This window comes from Somniosus microcephalus, chromosome 21 (genome assembly GCF_052327205.1).
Source record: "Somniosus microcephalus isolate GS21.2 chromosome 21, FLI_Smic_1.0, whole genome shotgun sequence".
Classification (NCBI taxonomy): domain Eukaryota; kingdom Metazoa; phylum Chordata; class Chondrichthyes; order Squaliformes; family Somniosidae; genus Somniosus; species Somniosus microcephalus.
The window spans coordinates 3,261,273-3,278,175 of NC_141007.1; the positions used below are offsets into that span (position 1 = coordinate 3,261,273).

Below are 16,903 nucleotides of genomic sequence, written 5' to 3' on the forward strand. Positions count from 1 at the left end.
TTAGAAAGGAGTTGGTGACTGAGCTGTGCCAGCTGCTTCAGCCAGATCTGCAGCCACAGATAAGGTGCAGGACATCTCTGTCGGCGGCTGAGAAGATGGCTGCTGGCCTGAACTTCTACGCGAGCGGCTCTTCTCAGGCTGCGCGTCAGAGGCTGATCAGAAGTAGCTTCTAGGCCCCTCTCACGGAATGCTTGCTGCCATTCCAAGAACAGGAATGGAACCGGTCTGATACCCCCAAGCCTGTGAAGGGCAAGATGCATGTAAATAGCAGGCATGGCCAGTGTAAATGAAGAAAGTGTTTCATTACACAAAATGTGGTTCCTTCAAACATGAGAAAGCTATGGCAACAGAAAGCAAAACTAATACACTGACACATAACTGCCTCTCACACCCGGGAGACTGTCCAAAACATAAATCACATTCCGACCATCTTCCTTGGCCTTGATTCCACTGCGCCAACCAAAGCATCCAATGCCCCATCAGTGAGGCGTTCCGCCCTCTGCCTCACCCTTTCCATGTCTTGCTAGGCTGGTGCGCCACAGGTAGGCTCCCACCGCTTTGAAGGCCTACAAGGCAGTGAGTGTGTCTGGTGATGCCAATTGGCCTGCCCCTTTAAGAGCTGGCCGGCGCCACTGTGTCTCAGGGAAAGTGATTATTGACAGCACCCTCGCTGCACCCCGCCGCCGCAAAATTGGGTTGCGCCGCCGGGTTAGCGCCTTAAGAGTAGCATTCAGCACCTGATTTAGCGCCGCAATCACCTTTAGGGGCGCTGCAACCCAATATCGCGCTAGTGGCGCTTAATTGCGCCTAGCGCTAAACTTTGCGCATCACCAGGACTAGCGCCCCAAATGCGGCTATACCGAATTTCTAGGCCTATGACTCTAACATGGGGATTAGTGAGAGAGAGAGAGCACATTGGGATCAGAGAGAGAGAGAGAGAGAGAGAGAGAGAGAGAAAACATTGGGATCAGAGAGAGAGAAAACATTGGGATCAGAGAGAGAGAGAGAGAACATCGGGGATCAGAGAGAGAGAGAGAGAGAGAGAGAACATCGGGGATCAGAGAGAGAGAGAGAGAGAGAGAGAGAGAGAATCGGGGATCAGAGAGAGAGAGAGAACATCGGGGATCAGAGAGAGAGAGAGAGAGAGAGAGAGAATCGGGGATCAGAGAGCGAGAGAGAACATGGGGATCAGAGAGAGAGAGAGAGAACATGGGGATCAGAGAGAGAGAGAGAGAACATGGGGATCAGAGAGAGAGAGAGAGAGAGAGAGAGAGAACATCGGGGATCAGAGAGAGAGAGAGAACATGGGGATCAGAGAGAGAGAGAGAGAGAGAGAGAGAACATCGGGATCAGAGAGAGAGAGAGAGAGAGAGAACATCGGGGATCAGAGAGAGAGAACATCAGGGATCAGAGAGAGAGAGAGAGAGAGAGAACATGGGGGATCAGAGAGAGAGAACATGGGGATCAGAGAGAGAGAGAGAGAACATAGCTACACTAAAAATGGGAAAAACACACAATAGAAGCCCTACATGCAGAATTTTGCCGAAGCATTCTTCGCACCCAAAGGAAAACACCAACAAATGCATGCAGAGCCGAACTAGGCAGATACCCACTGATAATAAACATCCAAAAACGAGCACTAAACTTCCTAAATCACCTCAAATCTAGCTCCCCAGACACCCTTCATTTTAAAGCCTTCCAGACCCAAGAGCTAAACCCAGAAAAGAGTCCCCTGAGTCAGCTGCTACTGAAACTAAGTACTCCTACTCAGCCAGACCCTGACCAGTCCCAGACCAACACTGCCGTCCAAACACCAATCCGAGTGAACCAAATCATTAAACAATGCAAAGAAACCTACCTGGAACATTGGAACAAAATAACCAAAAGCCAAAGCAGATTAGAATGTTACCAGGCCCTAAAAAGAGAATATAAACTGGCAGACTATCTCTCGACCATCAGAGACACAAAACAGAGACAGACCCTCACCAGGTACAGACTAAGCGACCACCAACTGGCAATTGAAAAAGGAAGATACAAGAAATCCTGGCAGCCTAGAGAGAATAGAATATGTGATCAATGTCTGGCCGGCGAGGTTGAGACAGAGATGCACTTCCTCCTAAAATGCGAAAAATTCAACAAAACAAGAAACATATTATTTGACAAGCTCAGCCAAACAACCCCAGATTTCAAAGAATTGGATGACCTGTCAAAATTAAGATTAGTCCTGGGAGAAGGAGACAGACCATACCTTGGTGCCAAATATGTAACATGTCACAACCTGAGGACTGTTTAAAATTAATACTGAATGTACCCAACGATGTTCAATGACTGTTTAAATTAATATTGTTTAAATTAATATTGTATGTACCCAACGAAGGTCAAAATTGTTTGACACCTACAGAATGTTGGAAAACTGTACTTTTTGTTATGTAAGCTTTGGCAATATGGTTCCCTGTAAACTTTCATGCCAATAAAGCATTTGAATTGAATTGAATTGAATTGAGAGAGAGAGAACATGGGGATTAGAGAGAGAGAGAGAACATCGGGGATCAGAGAGAGAGCGAGAGAGAGAACATCGGGGATTAGAGAGAGAGAGAGAGAGAGAGAGAGAACATCGGGGATTAGAGAGAGTGATAGAGAGAGAGAGAACATCGGGGATTAGAGAGAGAGAGAGAGAGAGAATCGGGGATCAGAGAGAGAGAGAGAGAGAGAGAGAGAGAGAACATCGGGGATTAGAGAGAGAGAGAGAGAGAGAGAGAATCGGGGATCAGAGAGAGTGATAGAGAGCATGTAGACACCAGAGGTAACAGTGTGGGAGCGGGAAGAGAAGCCATTGCAGGAGATTCTCTGGTTGCGATTAAAGAGATAAGAATGGAACCAGGTGAGTGCAGTCCCACCCAGCTGGATGACAGTGGAGAGGCATTGGAGGTGGATGGAGTGGTCAACTGTGTCAAAGTCTGCAGACAGGTCGAGAAGGACGAGGAGGGATAGTTTATCTTTATCACAGTCACATAGAAATAGCCTTGGTATAATTCTAGTAAATCAGCATTGTACTTGCTCCAAGGCCAATATATCCTTCCTGAGGGGCGGTGCCCAGAACTGAATGCAGTGTCCAGATGGGGTCTGACCAGAGCTTTATATAACTAACATAATTTCCACTCCTTTGTATTCCAGCCCCCTGAGATAAATGTCAACATTCCATTCGCCTTTTTAATTATTTTTTGTGCCTGTCCACCAGTTTTGAGTGATTTCTGTGCTTGGATCCCTAGATGTCTGTCCACTGTTTCCAACACTTGTCAATATAAAGAGGACAATTAAGGAGATGCGATTGGGGATTTTACCACAGCCAGAAAGGACACTTATCCTGTTTTAATATCAAAATAGTAAACTTCAGGTTTGTGTTGTACTGAGAACCAAGCCAACTCAAATGTGAAATGAGTGTAAATGCAGTGTGGCAGTGCCTCAGTGTCCCACGATAGCACCTTGAGGTGGCAGTGTGGCATCTCTCCTAGTTGACATTGAGGGATGGAAAGGTCACCTTCTGATAACCAGATGGATGTTCAAGGCTCCACATTGCTTTAGCCGCCTCTCTGTAATAAAGGAAACAATGGATTATTTGCATATTATAAATGAGAATAAAGTAATAATTTTGAATTCCAGACCAAAGCTAAAGAATCTGGTTTACAGACAGAGAATTGTTGATCATGTCTTTGCCACAGGGAGTGGCTGAGACAGAGGCCTGGGCAACAGGGCTGTGTCCCCATGGGCACTCAGTACCAGGAAAACAGAAACCCTACCTGTGTGGAAATCCTCAGTAACTCGTTTTAGGGACTCTTAGATGTGGTGATGGGTTTCCAAACATTTGTCGGACACCCGGTTGATCAAATAAAGATCTCTTCATAAAGATCCCTTTGAAACAGAGCTCAGGCCTTTAGGGAAGGTCTCCCATTAACACCAAGTTTGAATCCTTAATTCACTCGAGTTCAATAAGTTAGCATGCAGGTACAGCAAGTAATTAGGAAGGCAAATGGAATGTTGGCCTTTATTGCAAAGGGGGATGGAGTATAAAAGTAGGGAAGTCCTGCTACAGCTGTACAGGGCATTGGTGAGACCACACCTGGAGTACTGCGTACAGTTTTGGTCTCCTTATTTAAGGAGGGATATACTTGCATTGGAGGCAGTTCAGAGAAGGTTCACAAGGTTGATTCCGGAGATGAAGGGGTTGTCTTATGAAGAAAGGTTGAGCAGGTTGGGCCGATACTCATTGGAGTTTAGAAGAATGAGAGGTGATCTTACTGAAACATATAAGATTCTGAAGGGGCTCAACAGGGTAGATGCTGAGAGGATGTTTCCCCCGTGGGGAATCTAGACCTAGGGGGCATAGTTTCAGAATAAGGGGTCACCCATTTAAGACGGAGATGAGGAGGAATTTCTTCTCAGAAGGTCGTGAATCTTTGGAATTCTCTACCCCGGAGAGCTGTGGAGTCTGAGTCATTGAATATATTCAAGGCTGAGATAGACAGATATTTGAGCTACAGGGGAGTCGAGGGTTATGGGGAGCGGGCAGGGAAGTGGAGTTGAGGCCAAGATCAGATCAGCCATGATCTTACTGAATGGCAGAGCAGGCTCGAGGGGCCGAATGGCCGACTCCTGCTCCTGTTTCTCATGTTCTTATGGCAGGTACAGTCTACTGCTGGACACACTCGCTGTCGGACTATAATGTAAAACCACCTGTGATTGTTCTCCATGAAGCAAGGTGGCAAAAATGTGATACGCTGCTCCAGTAACAGCACACGTGGAGAACCTACTCACCATCACTGTTCCCAGTCACAGTCTCACAGAACAGTGTGCACAGAAAGGCTGCTCCCAACAACAAAAGGTCACCGAGGGACAATGGTTGGAGAGATACCTCTTCATTACACTGAGGGCCTGCGGATGTTTAGCAGAATGTACTTTTTTTTTTTTTAAAGTTGTTCTTGGGATGTGGGCAACATTGGCCAGGCCCATTCCCAGTTACCCCAAGAGTCAACCATGTAATGATATCAGCAAATAGAGATGGTATTTGCCTGTTCGATTATGATGCCTTAACAGCATGTTTGCATGTATTGATTGCTTGTGCCTGACCAGCAGAGGGCATGTGATAGAGAGAAGCAAGGCAGTTCAGTTTAGTTTCAGTTTCGTTCTAGATGCATCACTAGCATGATGTCTCCTGTAAATGCTGTATAAAGAGTTGAACAGACTTTAGATTAAAAGACATTCTCTTTCATAAATGTCTCGTCATTGAACCCACAAAGAAATCAATACATGGTGTCAGAAGTGATTGAGAGATGAAGAGAAAAAATCTGAAGTTAAATCAGCTCTCCACAAATTAACAAGCCAAAAGAGAACATCGTTGCTTACCATTGGAGAATAGCTAACGAAGTGAAAAATGGAAGGTTTACACCCACCGGTGAAGCTTCAGTTGACAGGTAATGTGGCTGAAAATTGGAGGAGGTTCAAACAACGTGTGGGGTTGTATTTAGCGGCAATCGGAGCTGATGAGAAAAGTAATAAAAGGAAATCGTCACTGTTCTTACATGTCGTGGGTGATGAAGCGCTGGAGGTGTATAATAACTTCACATTCGCTGCTGATGGAGACAAAATGAAACTGATAAAATAATGGAACAGTTTGAGGCCTACTGCATACTTAAACATAATGTGACATTTGAGAGGCACAGATTTTTCACATGTGTACAGAAAACGGGTGAGACTATTGATCAGTATGTGACTGAACTGAGAAACAGAAGCAAATCGTGTGAATTTGGGGGACTGACAGACTCGCTGATAAAAGACAGACTGGTGTGTGGTATTCCAGATAATGGTCTAAGGGAAAGACTGCTAAGAGAGCAAGATCTAGACCTGGGAAAAGCCATAGCACTGTGTAGGGCTACAGAGACTGTGAAGTTGCAGGCAAAGGAGCTGTTCAGTGACAGTAGCTGCAATGTGGATGCAGTGAGTAAGAACGGACACAAACCGTTTAACAAAAAGAACGCCAATGTGAAAAAAGAGGCGTGGCCAGCGAACGAAAATGAAAGGGACAATCGAAAGTCATGTAGTCGATGCGGTACACAGCATCCACCAAGAAAGTGTCCAGCATATGGTAAAACATGCAATAGTTGCAACAAGAACAACCATTATGCCCGTTGCTGTAAGAACCAAATGCAACAAAGCAAGGTCCATGCAGTAGATGAAAGCGACATAGAGGAGTTCTATGTAGATGTTGTGTCTGAAAACAAAAAAGAAGAAAGAGACTGGATGTTGACACTAAAAGTGAATGACATACACATTCCATTTAAATTGGATACTGGAGCACAAGTTAATGTGATACCAGAGACTGATTTTAAGAAAATTAGACCCAGACCAAAGATACATGGAATAAAAGTGAAAGTGACAGGATACTCAGGTACCGATATACCAGTGAAAGGAAGATGCATTGTCAAAGTAACACACAAGGACAGAGAGCACACGCTAGCATTAATCGTGGTGCCAAAGGATGTGCAAGCCATACTAGGTTTAAAAGCCTGAGAGAGACTGAACCTGGTAAAGAGAGTCCTCGTTGTGGAAAGCGAAGGAGAGACAGTCTATGATGAACTCATGAAAGAGTACAACGACCTATTTAAGGGTCTAGGCTGCATTCCAGGAGAACACACGATCAGAGTAGATAAAAGTATGACACCGGTCATACATCCATGCAGAAAAGTCCCGTTTGCTCTTCAAAAGCAACTGAAGGCAGAGTTGGACAGGATGGAAAGCCTGAACGTGATTCGGAAGATAGATGAGCCAACTGAGTGGGTGAGTTCCCTCGTCGTAGTGGACAAAAAGAATGGAAAGCTCAGAATTTGCCTGGATCCAAGAGATCTAAACAGAGCAATAAAGAGAGAGCACTTCAAGCTTCCTACACGTGAGGAAATCATGGCACAGTTTGCAAATGCAAAGTACTTCAGCAAGTTAGATGCATCATCAGGATTTTGGCAGATGAAATTGGACGAAGCAAGTTCAAGACTGTGCACGTTCAACAGTCCATTTGGCAGATACAGATTCCCAAGGTTACCATTTGGCATTGCCTCAGCTCCTGAAGTGTATCACAAAACTATCCATATGATCTATGAGCACCTGGAGGGAGTTGATACATCAATGGATGACATCATAGTATGGGGAACCACGAGAATGGAGCATGACGAGAGACTGAAAAAAGTGCTGGAAGCAACAAGGAAAACAAACCTGAAGCTGAATAGAGAGAAATGCCAGCTCGGGGTGACAGAACTGACATTCGTGGGAGATATCCTTAGCAGTGAGGGCATCAGACCAGATCCCAGAAAGGTGTCCGCCATTGAGAATATGCCAAAGTCACAATGCAAAAAGGACATGCAGAGGTTTAATGGAATGATCAACTACATGGGGAAATTCATATCCAACCTCTCAGAAAAGATGGCACCACTGAGAAGACTAACTGAAAAGAACATAGAATGGGAATGGAATCATGAGCATGAGAAGTCATGGAGTGATCTAAAGAAACTGCTCACAGAGGAACCAGTTCTGAGGTTTTATGACCCAGCGAGACCCATCAAGATATCATCAGATGCATCACAGAGTGGGCTCGGTGCCGTTCTTCTGCAACAATATGACTACTGGCAACCTATTGCATATGCATCGCGCTCAATGACAGACGCGGAGACGCGATATGCTCAAATAGAAAAGGAGCTGCTCAGCATCACATACGCCTGTGAAAGATTTCACCAGTTTGTGGCAGGACAAGCAATCAGTGTAGAGACTGACCATAAGCCCTTGATTGCATTGTTCCAAAAGCCGCTAAATAGCTGTCCGCTTAGAATACAAAGAATGATGATCAGGCTGCAACGCTATACACTGAATGTTGCGTACACACCGGGTAAACTGATGTATACAGCAGACACGTTGTCCAGAGCTGTTGACCCAAGTGAGCCCGCAAACACCACAATGGATGAAAAAGTGAACGCCTACGTGGACATGATCACAAGTGCACTGCCCATAGCAGATGCAAAAATGGAGCTCATAAAGACTGAGACAAACAATGATGAAACAATGAGACGACTGAGAAAAAGCATCTTGGATGGATGGCCCAACATGAAGCAAGACTGCTCACGTGACATGGCAGAGTACTGGAACTGCAGGGCGGAACTATCAGTGGTCGAAGACATCATCTACAAAGGAAGTAAAATAGTTATCCCAAAGAGTCTGAGAAAAGAGATGTTAAAAAAGATCCATGGAGGACATCTGGGAATCGAAAAGTGTAAGAAAAGAGCACGAGAGGTGATGTACTGGCCACGAATCAACCAAGATGTGACAAATGAGATGTCAAACTGCACAATATGCCTGAAATATCGAGCAAGCAATCCGGTAGAACCACTAAAACCACACCCAGCGCCAGACAGACCTTACCAGAAGGTAGGCGCTGACCTATTCGTATGTCAAGGGAAGGACTATCTTGTAGTCACAGACTATTACTCCCTGTATCCAGAGGTTTGTAGACTGTACACCACCACTGCAGATGCTGTGATAACATGTATGAAAGCCATATTCTCCAGACATGGCGTGGCAAGCGAGGTCTTCACAGACAACGGACCCCAGTTTTACAATGCAAGTTTCCGACACTTTGCCAAGTCAAGTCCTCACTTTCCACAGTCCAATGGTCTAGTGGAAAAATCGGTCCAGACAGTGAAAAGACTGATGTACAAGGCAAAAGACAGTGGAACTGACTTCTACCAGAGCATGCTTGTATACCACACAACACCGCTCGAGTGTGGTATGTCACCAGCCCAACTCCTGATGGGATGTCGGCTAAGGTCAAACCTACCCATCCCGGAGAACCTCCTGATAACAAAAGAGGGGGAGAAAGTGAGGAAGTTCAAAGAACAGAAAGAAAAGCAAAAGTACTACTATGACAGAGGAACACAAAACCTACCTGAACTCCACACTGGTGACCAAGTAAGGTTCAAAGACAAAACAAACACATGGACTCAGAAGGGAACTGTCCTGAGTGAAGTTCAACCAAGATCATACACCATTCAGACAGATGAGGGTGCTGTTCTGAGAAGAAATCGTCGAGATCTTCTCATGGGACCAGCCACAGCAGGTCAAGAGACTGATACTGTTGAACAACCTGATCACACAGCTGAGAACCAATCATCTGAGGCAACAACTCAGATTCAAGGACAATCAATCAGAAAATCCTCAAGACACGTGAAGCCTCCGGAGAGACTCATTGAGCAAATTTAAGGACTATTGTTATAGAAGGAAGTAATGTTATCTTATTCTTTCTTCAAGTTCTAGCGTATTGGCATATTTCATGTGAACACACAAAGCAAGGTTAAAAAACCTTGATCATGATAATGATAATGTAAGTTCATTAAGTGTTACAGTTAAAATGCAGATTAATACAAAGAAAACATGTTGTTAGTTAAAAGTAAAATACTTTTGTTTTAAGAAAAGGAGATGTAATGATATCAGCAAATAGAGATGGTATTTGCCTGTTCGATTATGATGCCTTAACAGCATGTTTGCATGTATTGATTGCTTGTGCCTGACCAGCAGAGGGCATGTGACAGAGACAAGCAAGACAGTTCAGTTTAGTTTCAGTTTTGTTCTAGATGCATCACTAGCATGGTGTCTCCTGTAAATGCTGTATAAAGAGTTGAACAGGCTTTAGATTAAAAGACATTCTCTTTCATAAATGTCTCGTCATTGAACCCACAAAGAAATCAATACAAACCACAGAGTGAGACTGGAGTCATGTGTAAGCCAGACCGGGTAGGGCCATTAGTGAATCAGTTGGATTTTTAATAAGTGAAAGACTTGCATTTCTATAGTGCCTTTCATGTCCTCAGGACATCTGCAAGTGCTTCACACCCAATGAAGTACTTTTGAAGTGCAATCACTGTTGTAATGTAGGGAAACGCAGCAGGCAATGTGTGTACAGTAAAGCTCCACACACAGCAATCAGATACACGACCAGATAAGCTGGTTTTAGTGATACTGGTTGAAGGATAAAAGTTAGCCAAGACTCCCCTGCTATTCTTTGAAATACTGCCCGCGGGATCTTTTACGTCTATCCAAGAGGGCAGATGGGGCCTCGGTTTAATGTCTCATCTGAAAGACAGCGCCTCCAACACTCCCTCAGCATTGGGAGTGTCAGCCTAGATTTTGTGCTCAAGTCTCTGGAGTGGGGTTTGAACCCACAACCATCTGACTCAAGAGGCGAGAGTGCTGCCCACTGAGCCACAGCTGACCACCCAATCGCTTCTCGTGGTCATTTTCTGATGCCAGCCCACAAACTTATTGAATTCAATTTCACAATTTCACAGGGTGGGATTTGAACTCACGACCTCTGGGTTGCAATCTTACCATAAGAACTAGGTTTACCACACCTGCTGTTGGAAAACATACTTCTATATAGGTTTTAGCATTAAACAGTGACAATATGGCTAACACAGATATCGTGGGTAAGTGAAGTTAGCTTCAGATAAGACATATAGACAGTGACGTAGTGTCTGACATCAAACTGGCTAGAAAATGGGAAAATATGTCTTTGAGCCAGAACAGAAAGATAAGGTTAAGCAACAGAGGGCTAATAGAAAATACGAGACAAAGAAAGGAATTAATTCAGTCTACCATCTTGAGAAAGCTCAGCGAAGAATTAAGCCTCTGCACTAACTGTAGGTCTACTCCTGTGTGGGAGCCAGTGTGCCACAGCCAGCTGAACAAGGTAACAACGAGAATGATTGTATTCAAAGGAGAGGGAGCAGATTAGTTTGCTGGCACTTCGAGAGAGCAGGATTTGGACTGAGAGTTGGATTCTGCCTAGGCGAGGTGTCCTGAGTTGTGACTACACAATGGCTAGAAAGCTCATAACTTGTCAAAGTTGTAATCTATGAATGCACTGCTTGGTTAAGTTGGGGTGGACCTGGGACCTAATAAAGTTAGACACCGAGCTAAGCGTCTTGAATCAGCAGCCATGCCATTTGGTGTGGCCCAACGCCCACAAGCTGGTAACCAGAATGCTGACACCATCTTCTTCCACTTATGTGGGTTTTCCCAACATGACTTCCAATCTTTGCCAATGCCAACCCTGAGAACCACCAAGCAGACACAAGGGCCTTCCCTGACCAATACCTAGTGGCTCCTGTACACCTCCTAATGACTGGTTTAGTAGCAGCGGATCACCTTCCTGCTCTCTGAATATTGATTGGTGCAGGGAGGGAGGCTCATCTCGATGGAGAAACATGCTTTCTCACTTTAGTGTTAAAGTTTATTTTTATCTTCCAACTTTCCTTCCCTCCTGAAACCCCCAACCCATGCAGAGGGCCCTCTGTCACCTTGCAAAGTAGCCATATCCCACGTGTGAGCACAGACGGTGAGTATCTGCTGGCTGTTAGCCCGTGGGGGGCATGCCAGCCAAGCCCGAGACCTACACAGTTACTCCCCAGCAGAGCGACGAGGTCGGGAGTGGGGGACCTGGGCTGATTTCCCCATTCTCTAAGTCGGAGAATGGAAGAGGCCCTACTCTGCCCTGGCTGAGATCAGCTACCTTCGCACAGACTGGGAATCGAGCCGAGGGCCTCACTCCCTGCATTTACCAACAGCGCTGTGTCCTTCTCCTGTCTGGGAGCCTTTAGCTCTTTCCCCTACAGTACCTGGCCAGTGGTCCCTCGACAAACTGTCGATTCAACAGGCTGCGCTTCACTTGGACCTCACTCAGATGCAGTCGAGCAAAGGTCCGTATTATCTGCAAGAAATAGGATACATTATCCAAAACAGGCACAGTGGAGTCCAACTAGATACAGGAGGTCAGGACAGACCGAGGATAGGCGGAGCACGTAGGATCTAAACAGATAAAAGTTAAAGAATGCACCCAACAGCACGTCAGAGAACAGGCTGGGATTTTATCTTTTGCTTCCTTTGTCCTCATCATATTGAGGGATGTTAGGGCCAGAAAATTGGACACCTTATAGTACAGCACAAGTTAGATACAAAGTAAACTACCTCTACACTGTCCCATCCAACACTCCCAGGGCAGGTACAGCACGGGTTAGATACAGAGTAAAGCTCCCTCTACACTGTCCCATCCAACACTCCCAGGGCAGGTACAGCATGGGTTAGATACAGAGTAAAGCTCCCTCTACACTGTCCCATCCAACACTCCCAGGGCAGGTACAGCACGGGTTAGATACAGAGTAAAGCTCCCTCTACACTGTCCCATCAAACACACCCAGGGCAGGTACAGCACGGGTTAGATACAGAGTAAAGCTCCCTCTACACTGTCCCATCAAACACTCCCAGAGCCCCATCTACGGCACCAGAGAGACATTTTTCCATTGCCCACACCTGGAGTACTGTGCACAGTTTTGGTCTTATCTGAGGAAGGATATACTTGCCTTGGAGGCGGTGCAACGAAGGTTCACTAGATTGATTCCTGGGATGAGAGGACTGTCCTATGATAAGAGATTGAGTAGAATGGGCCGATACTCTCTGGAGTTTAGAAGAATGAGAGGTGATCTCATTGAAACATACAAGATTCCGAGGGGGATTGACAGGGTAGATGCTGAGAGATTGTTTCCCCTGGCTGGAGTGTCTAGAACCAGGGGTCACAGTCTCAGGATAAGGGGTCGGCCATTTAAGACTGAGATGAGGAGGAATTTCTTCACTCAGAGGGTTGTGAATCTTTGGAATTCTCTTCCCCAGAGGGCTGTGGAGGCTCAGTCGTTGAGTACATTCAAGGCTGAGATCGATAGATTTTTGGACTCTAGGGGAATCAAGGGATATGGGGATTGGGCGGGAAAGTGGAGTTGAGGTCGATGATCAGCCATGATCTTATTGAATGGCGGAGCAGGCTCGAGGGGCCGAATGGCCGACTCCTGCTCCTAATTCTTATGTTCTTATGTTCAGCCGCCCTACGACCTGAGTGAGATTTAGTGCAGTATTAGGGCCTGTTTACTGCTGTGCCCCATGCTCACTTGGATGAGTAGGACTTTTCTCTCATCACCCAGAGCTGAATTGAACCAAGATAACAGAGCAGAAAGGAGAGCAGTCCCTCAACAAGCCTAGAACTCGTACAAAAGAAACTATTTATACAATCATCTCGCGGAGAAATGATTAATTTGGCGTGACTATCAAGCCCATAGATTGTATGGACATGAACTCTAGCCGTCTAATCTCTGTGATGGGGCAGTTTGCAGCATACAGCCCCTCCAGCTCTGAGCTTTAACTGATAAAGTTTGTATAATCCACCACCTCAAACTTGCACTCCCTCCACCACCGGCGTACCGTGGCTGCAGTGTGCACCATCTACAAGATGCACTGCAGCAACTCGCCAAGGCTTCTTCGGCAGCACCTCCCAAACCCGCGACCTCTACCACCTAGAAGGACAAGGGCAGCAGGCGCATGGGAACACCACCAGCTCCAAGTCACACACCATCCCTTGGAAGTATATCGCCGATCCTTCATCGTCGCTGGGTCAAAATCCTGGAACTCCCTCCCTAACAGCACTGTGGGAGTACCTTCACCACACGGACTGCAGCAGGTCAAGAAGGCGGCTCACCACCACCTTCTCAAGGGGCAATTAGGGATGGACAATAAATGCTGGCCTTGCCAGCGACAGAATGAATTAAAAAGAGGAATGTTGGGCTGGCTGTACCTGGGGTAGAGTCCCACAGGTCTTAGTGCCCCGTGCCAACCCATCCAACTGCCTATTCTCCATGTGTGAGCTTGGCAGGTTAACTCCACCATGGAGGGGGCATTGCACCCAACCCAGCATCATCCTGCCCTCACAAGGTGTCCACCCACATCACACTTCCCAGCAGCAGTCAGTGGGCACTCTTTGGAGCAGGAGTGGGTCTTTGGCCAACGCCCCCTCCCCCACCCCCAGGCCGACTCCCCCCTCCCCCACCCCAGGGGGCCGACTCCCCCCCTCCCCCGCCCCAGGGGGCCGACTCCCCCCTCCCCCGCCCCAGGGGGCCGACTCCCCCCTCCCCCGCCCCAGGGGGGCCGACTCCCCCCTCCCCCGCCCCAGGGGGCCGACTCCCCCCTCCCCCGACCCAGGGGGCCGACTCCCCCCTCCCCCGACCCAGGGGGCCGACTCCCCCCTCCCCCAACCCAGGGGGCCGACTCTCCCCCCCCACCCCAGGGGGTGACACTCCCCTCCCCCACTCCAGGGGGCCGACTCCCCCCACCCCAGGGGCCCGACTCCCCCCACCCCCACCCCAGGGGGCGACACTCCCCTCCCCCACCCCCAGGGGGAGATGCTCCCATCCCCCACCCCAGGGGGCCGACTCCCTCCTCCCCCACCCCAGGCCGACTCCCCCCTCCCCCACCCCAGGGGGCCGACTCCCCCCGACTCCCCCCTCCCCCGCCCCAGGGGGCCGACTCCCCCCTCCCCCGCCCCAGGCCGACTCCCCCCTCCCCCCGCCCCAGGGGGGCCGACTCCCCCCCTCCCCCGCCCCAGGGGGCCGACTCCCCCCCTCCCCCTCCCCCAGGCCGACTCCCCCCTCCCCCGCCCCAGGGGGCCGACTCCCCCCTCCCCCGCCCCAGGCCGACTCCCCCCCTCCCCCAACCCAGGGGGCCGGCTCCCCGCTCCCCCAACCCAGGGGGCCGACTCCCCCCTCCCCCAACCCAGGGGGCCGACTCCCCCCTCCCCCAACCCAGGGGGCCGACTCCCCCCCTCCCCCAACCCAGGGGGCCGACTCTCCCCCCCCCCTCCCCAGGGGGTGACACTCCCCTCCCCCACCCCAGGGGGCCGACTCCCCCCACCCCAGGGGCCCGACTCCCCCCCACCCCCACCCCAGGGGGCGACGCTCCCCTCCCCCACCCCAGGGGGAGATGCTCCCATCCCCCACCCCAGGGGGCCGACTCCCTCCTCCCCCACCCCAGGCCAACTCCCCCTCCCCCACCCCAGGGGGCGACACTCCCCTCCCCCACCCCAGGGGGAGACGCTCCCATCCCCCACCCCAGGGGGCCGACTCCCCCCTCCCCCACCCCAGGCCGACTCCCCCCTCCCCCACCCCAGGGAGAGAAGCACCCATCCCCCACCCTAGGGGGCCGACTCCCCCCTCCCCCACCCCAGGCCGACTCCCCCCTCCCCCACACCAGGGGCCGACTCCCCCCTCCCCCACCCCAGGGGGCGAAACTCCTCTCCCCCGCCCCAGGGGCCGACTCCCCCCTCCCCCACCCCAGGGGGCGACGCTCCCCTCCCCCACCCCAGGGACTGACTCCCCCCTCCGGGGGACGACGCTCCCCCCTACCCCGGGGGCGATGCTCCCCTCCCCACACCAGGGGCTGACTCCCCCCTCCCCCACCTCGGGGGACGACGCTCCCCCCCCACCCCGGGGGCGACTCCCCCCTCCCCCACCCCAGGGGCTGACTCCTCCACCCCAGGGGGCTGACTCCCCCACCCCAGGGGGCAACGCTCCCCTCCCCACCCCAGGGGCTGACTCCCTCCTCCCCCACCCCAGGGGGCCGACTCCCCCCTCCCCCACCCCGGGGGGCACCCAGGCCCATTGTAACAGCCTCTACTGCCAGCCCAGCTGAGATGAATTAACTCAGCACGGCCAGGAATTCAGCTCTTTGCAGCTGAATGCTGCATTGGGAGATGCCTTTCACACCCTGCCCCGGTACCCCTCTATTCCCCCCGGTACCCCTCTATTCCCCCCGGTACCCCTCTATTCTCACCCTGCCCCTGTACCCCTCTATTCACACCCTGCCGCTGTACCCCTCCATTCACACCCTGCCCCGTACCCCTCTGGTCCCCCCGGTAGCCCCTCTGGTCCCCCCGGTAGCCCCTCTGGTCCCCCCCTGTTCCCCCCCTGTACCCCTCTGTTCCCCCCCGTACCCCCCCTGTACCCCTATGTTCCCGCCCCTGTACCCCTATGTTCCCCCCCTGTACTCCTGTATTCCCCCTGTACCCCTCTGTGCCCCCTAACATTAGAACATAAGAACTAGGAGCAGGAGTAGGCCAATCGGCCCCTCGAGCCTGCTCCGCCATTCAATAAGATCATGGCTGATCTGATCCTAACCGCCAATCCACTATCACTGAACCATCTCCTGAATCTAACAGAATTAGACACACGAAATAGGAGCAGGATCAGGCTACATGGCCCCTGGGCCCGCTCCGCTACCCACAGGGCCATGACCGATCCGAACCTAGACTCATGTCCAAATTCCTGCCCACTCCCCATAACCCTTTATTCCCTTTACTTCTAGGAAACTGTCTATTTCTGTTTTAAATTTATGTAATGATGTAGCTTCCACAGCTTTTTGGGGCAGCATATTCCATGGACCTACCACCCTCTGAGTGAAGTAGTTCCTCCTCATCTCAGTTTTGAAAGAGCAGCCCCTTATTCTAAGACTATGCCCCCTAGTTCTAGTTTCACCCATCATCGGGAACATCCTCCCCGCATCCACCCGATCCAACCCCTTCACAATCTTATATGTTTCAATAAGATCGCCTCTCATTCTTCTGAACTCCAATGAGTAGAGTCCCAATCTACTCAACCTCTCCTCATATGTCCATCCCCTCATCCCCGGGATTAACCGAGTGAACCTTCTTTGTACTGACTCGAGAGCAAGTATGTCTTTTCTTAAGTATGGACACCAAAACTGTATGCAGTACTCCAGGTGCGGTCTCACCAATACCTTGTACAACTGAAGCAATACCTCCCTATTTTTATATTCTATCCCCCTAGCAATGAAAGCCAACATTCCATTGGCCTTCTTAATCACTTGCTGCACCTGCATACTAACCTTTTGAGTTTTGTGCACCAGGACCCCCAGATCCCTTTGTACTTCAGTACTTTCCAGTTTCTTGCCATTAAGATAATAACTTGCTCTACGATTT

The 16,903-nt window shown here is 49.8% G+C and overlaps 1 protein-coding gene across 1 annotated transcript in view; it reads right to left on the reverse strand.

Annotated features, from left to right (window-relative positions):
* Positions 1-3,339: 3,339 nt before the first annotated feature.
* The window catches only part of LOC147102553 (protein HEATR9-like), a 162,308-nt gene continuing 148,744 nt past the window's right edge, over positions 3,340-16,903 (reverse strand). Inside the window, exons 14-15 of the mRNA XM_085964052.1 lie at positions 11,709-11,800; positions 3,340-3,590 (exon numbers count right to left, since the gene is read on the reverse strand). Coding sequence (XP_085820178.1) covers positions 3,509-3,590; positions 11,709-11,800 — 174 coding nt within the window. The 3' untranslated portion in view covers positions 3,340-3,508. The remainder of the gene's footprint in view (positions 3,591-11,708; positions 11,801-16,903) is intronic.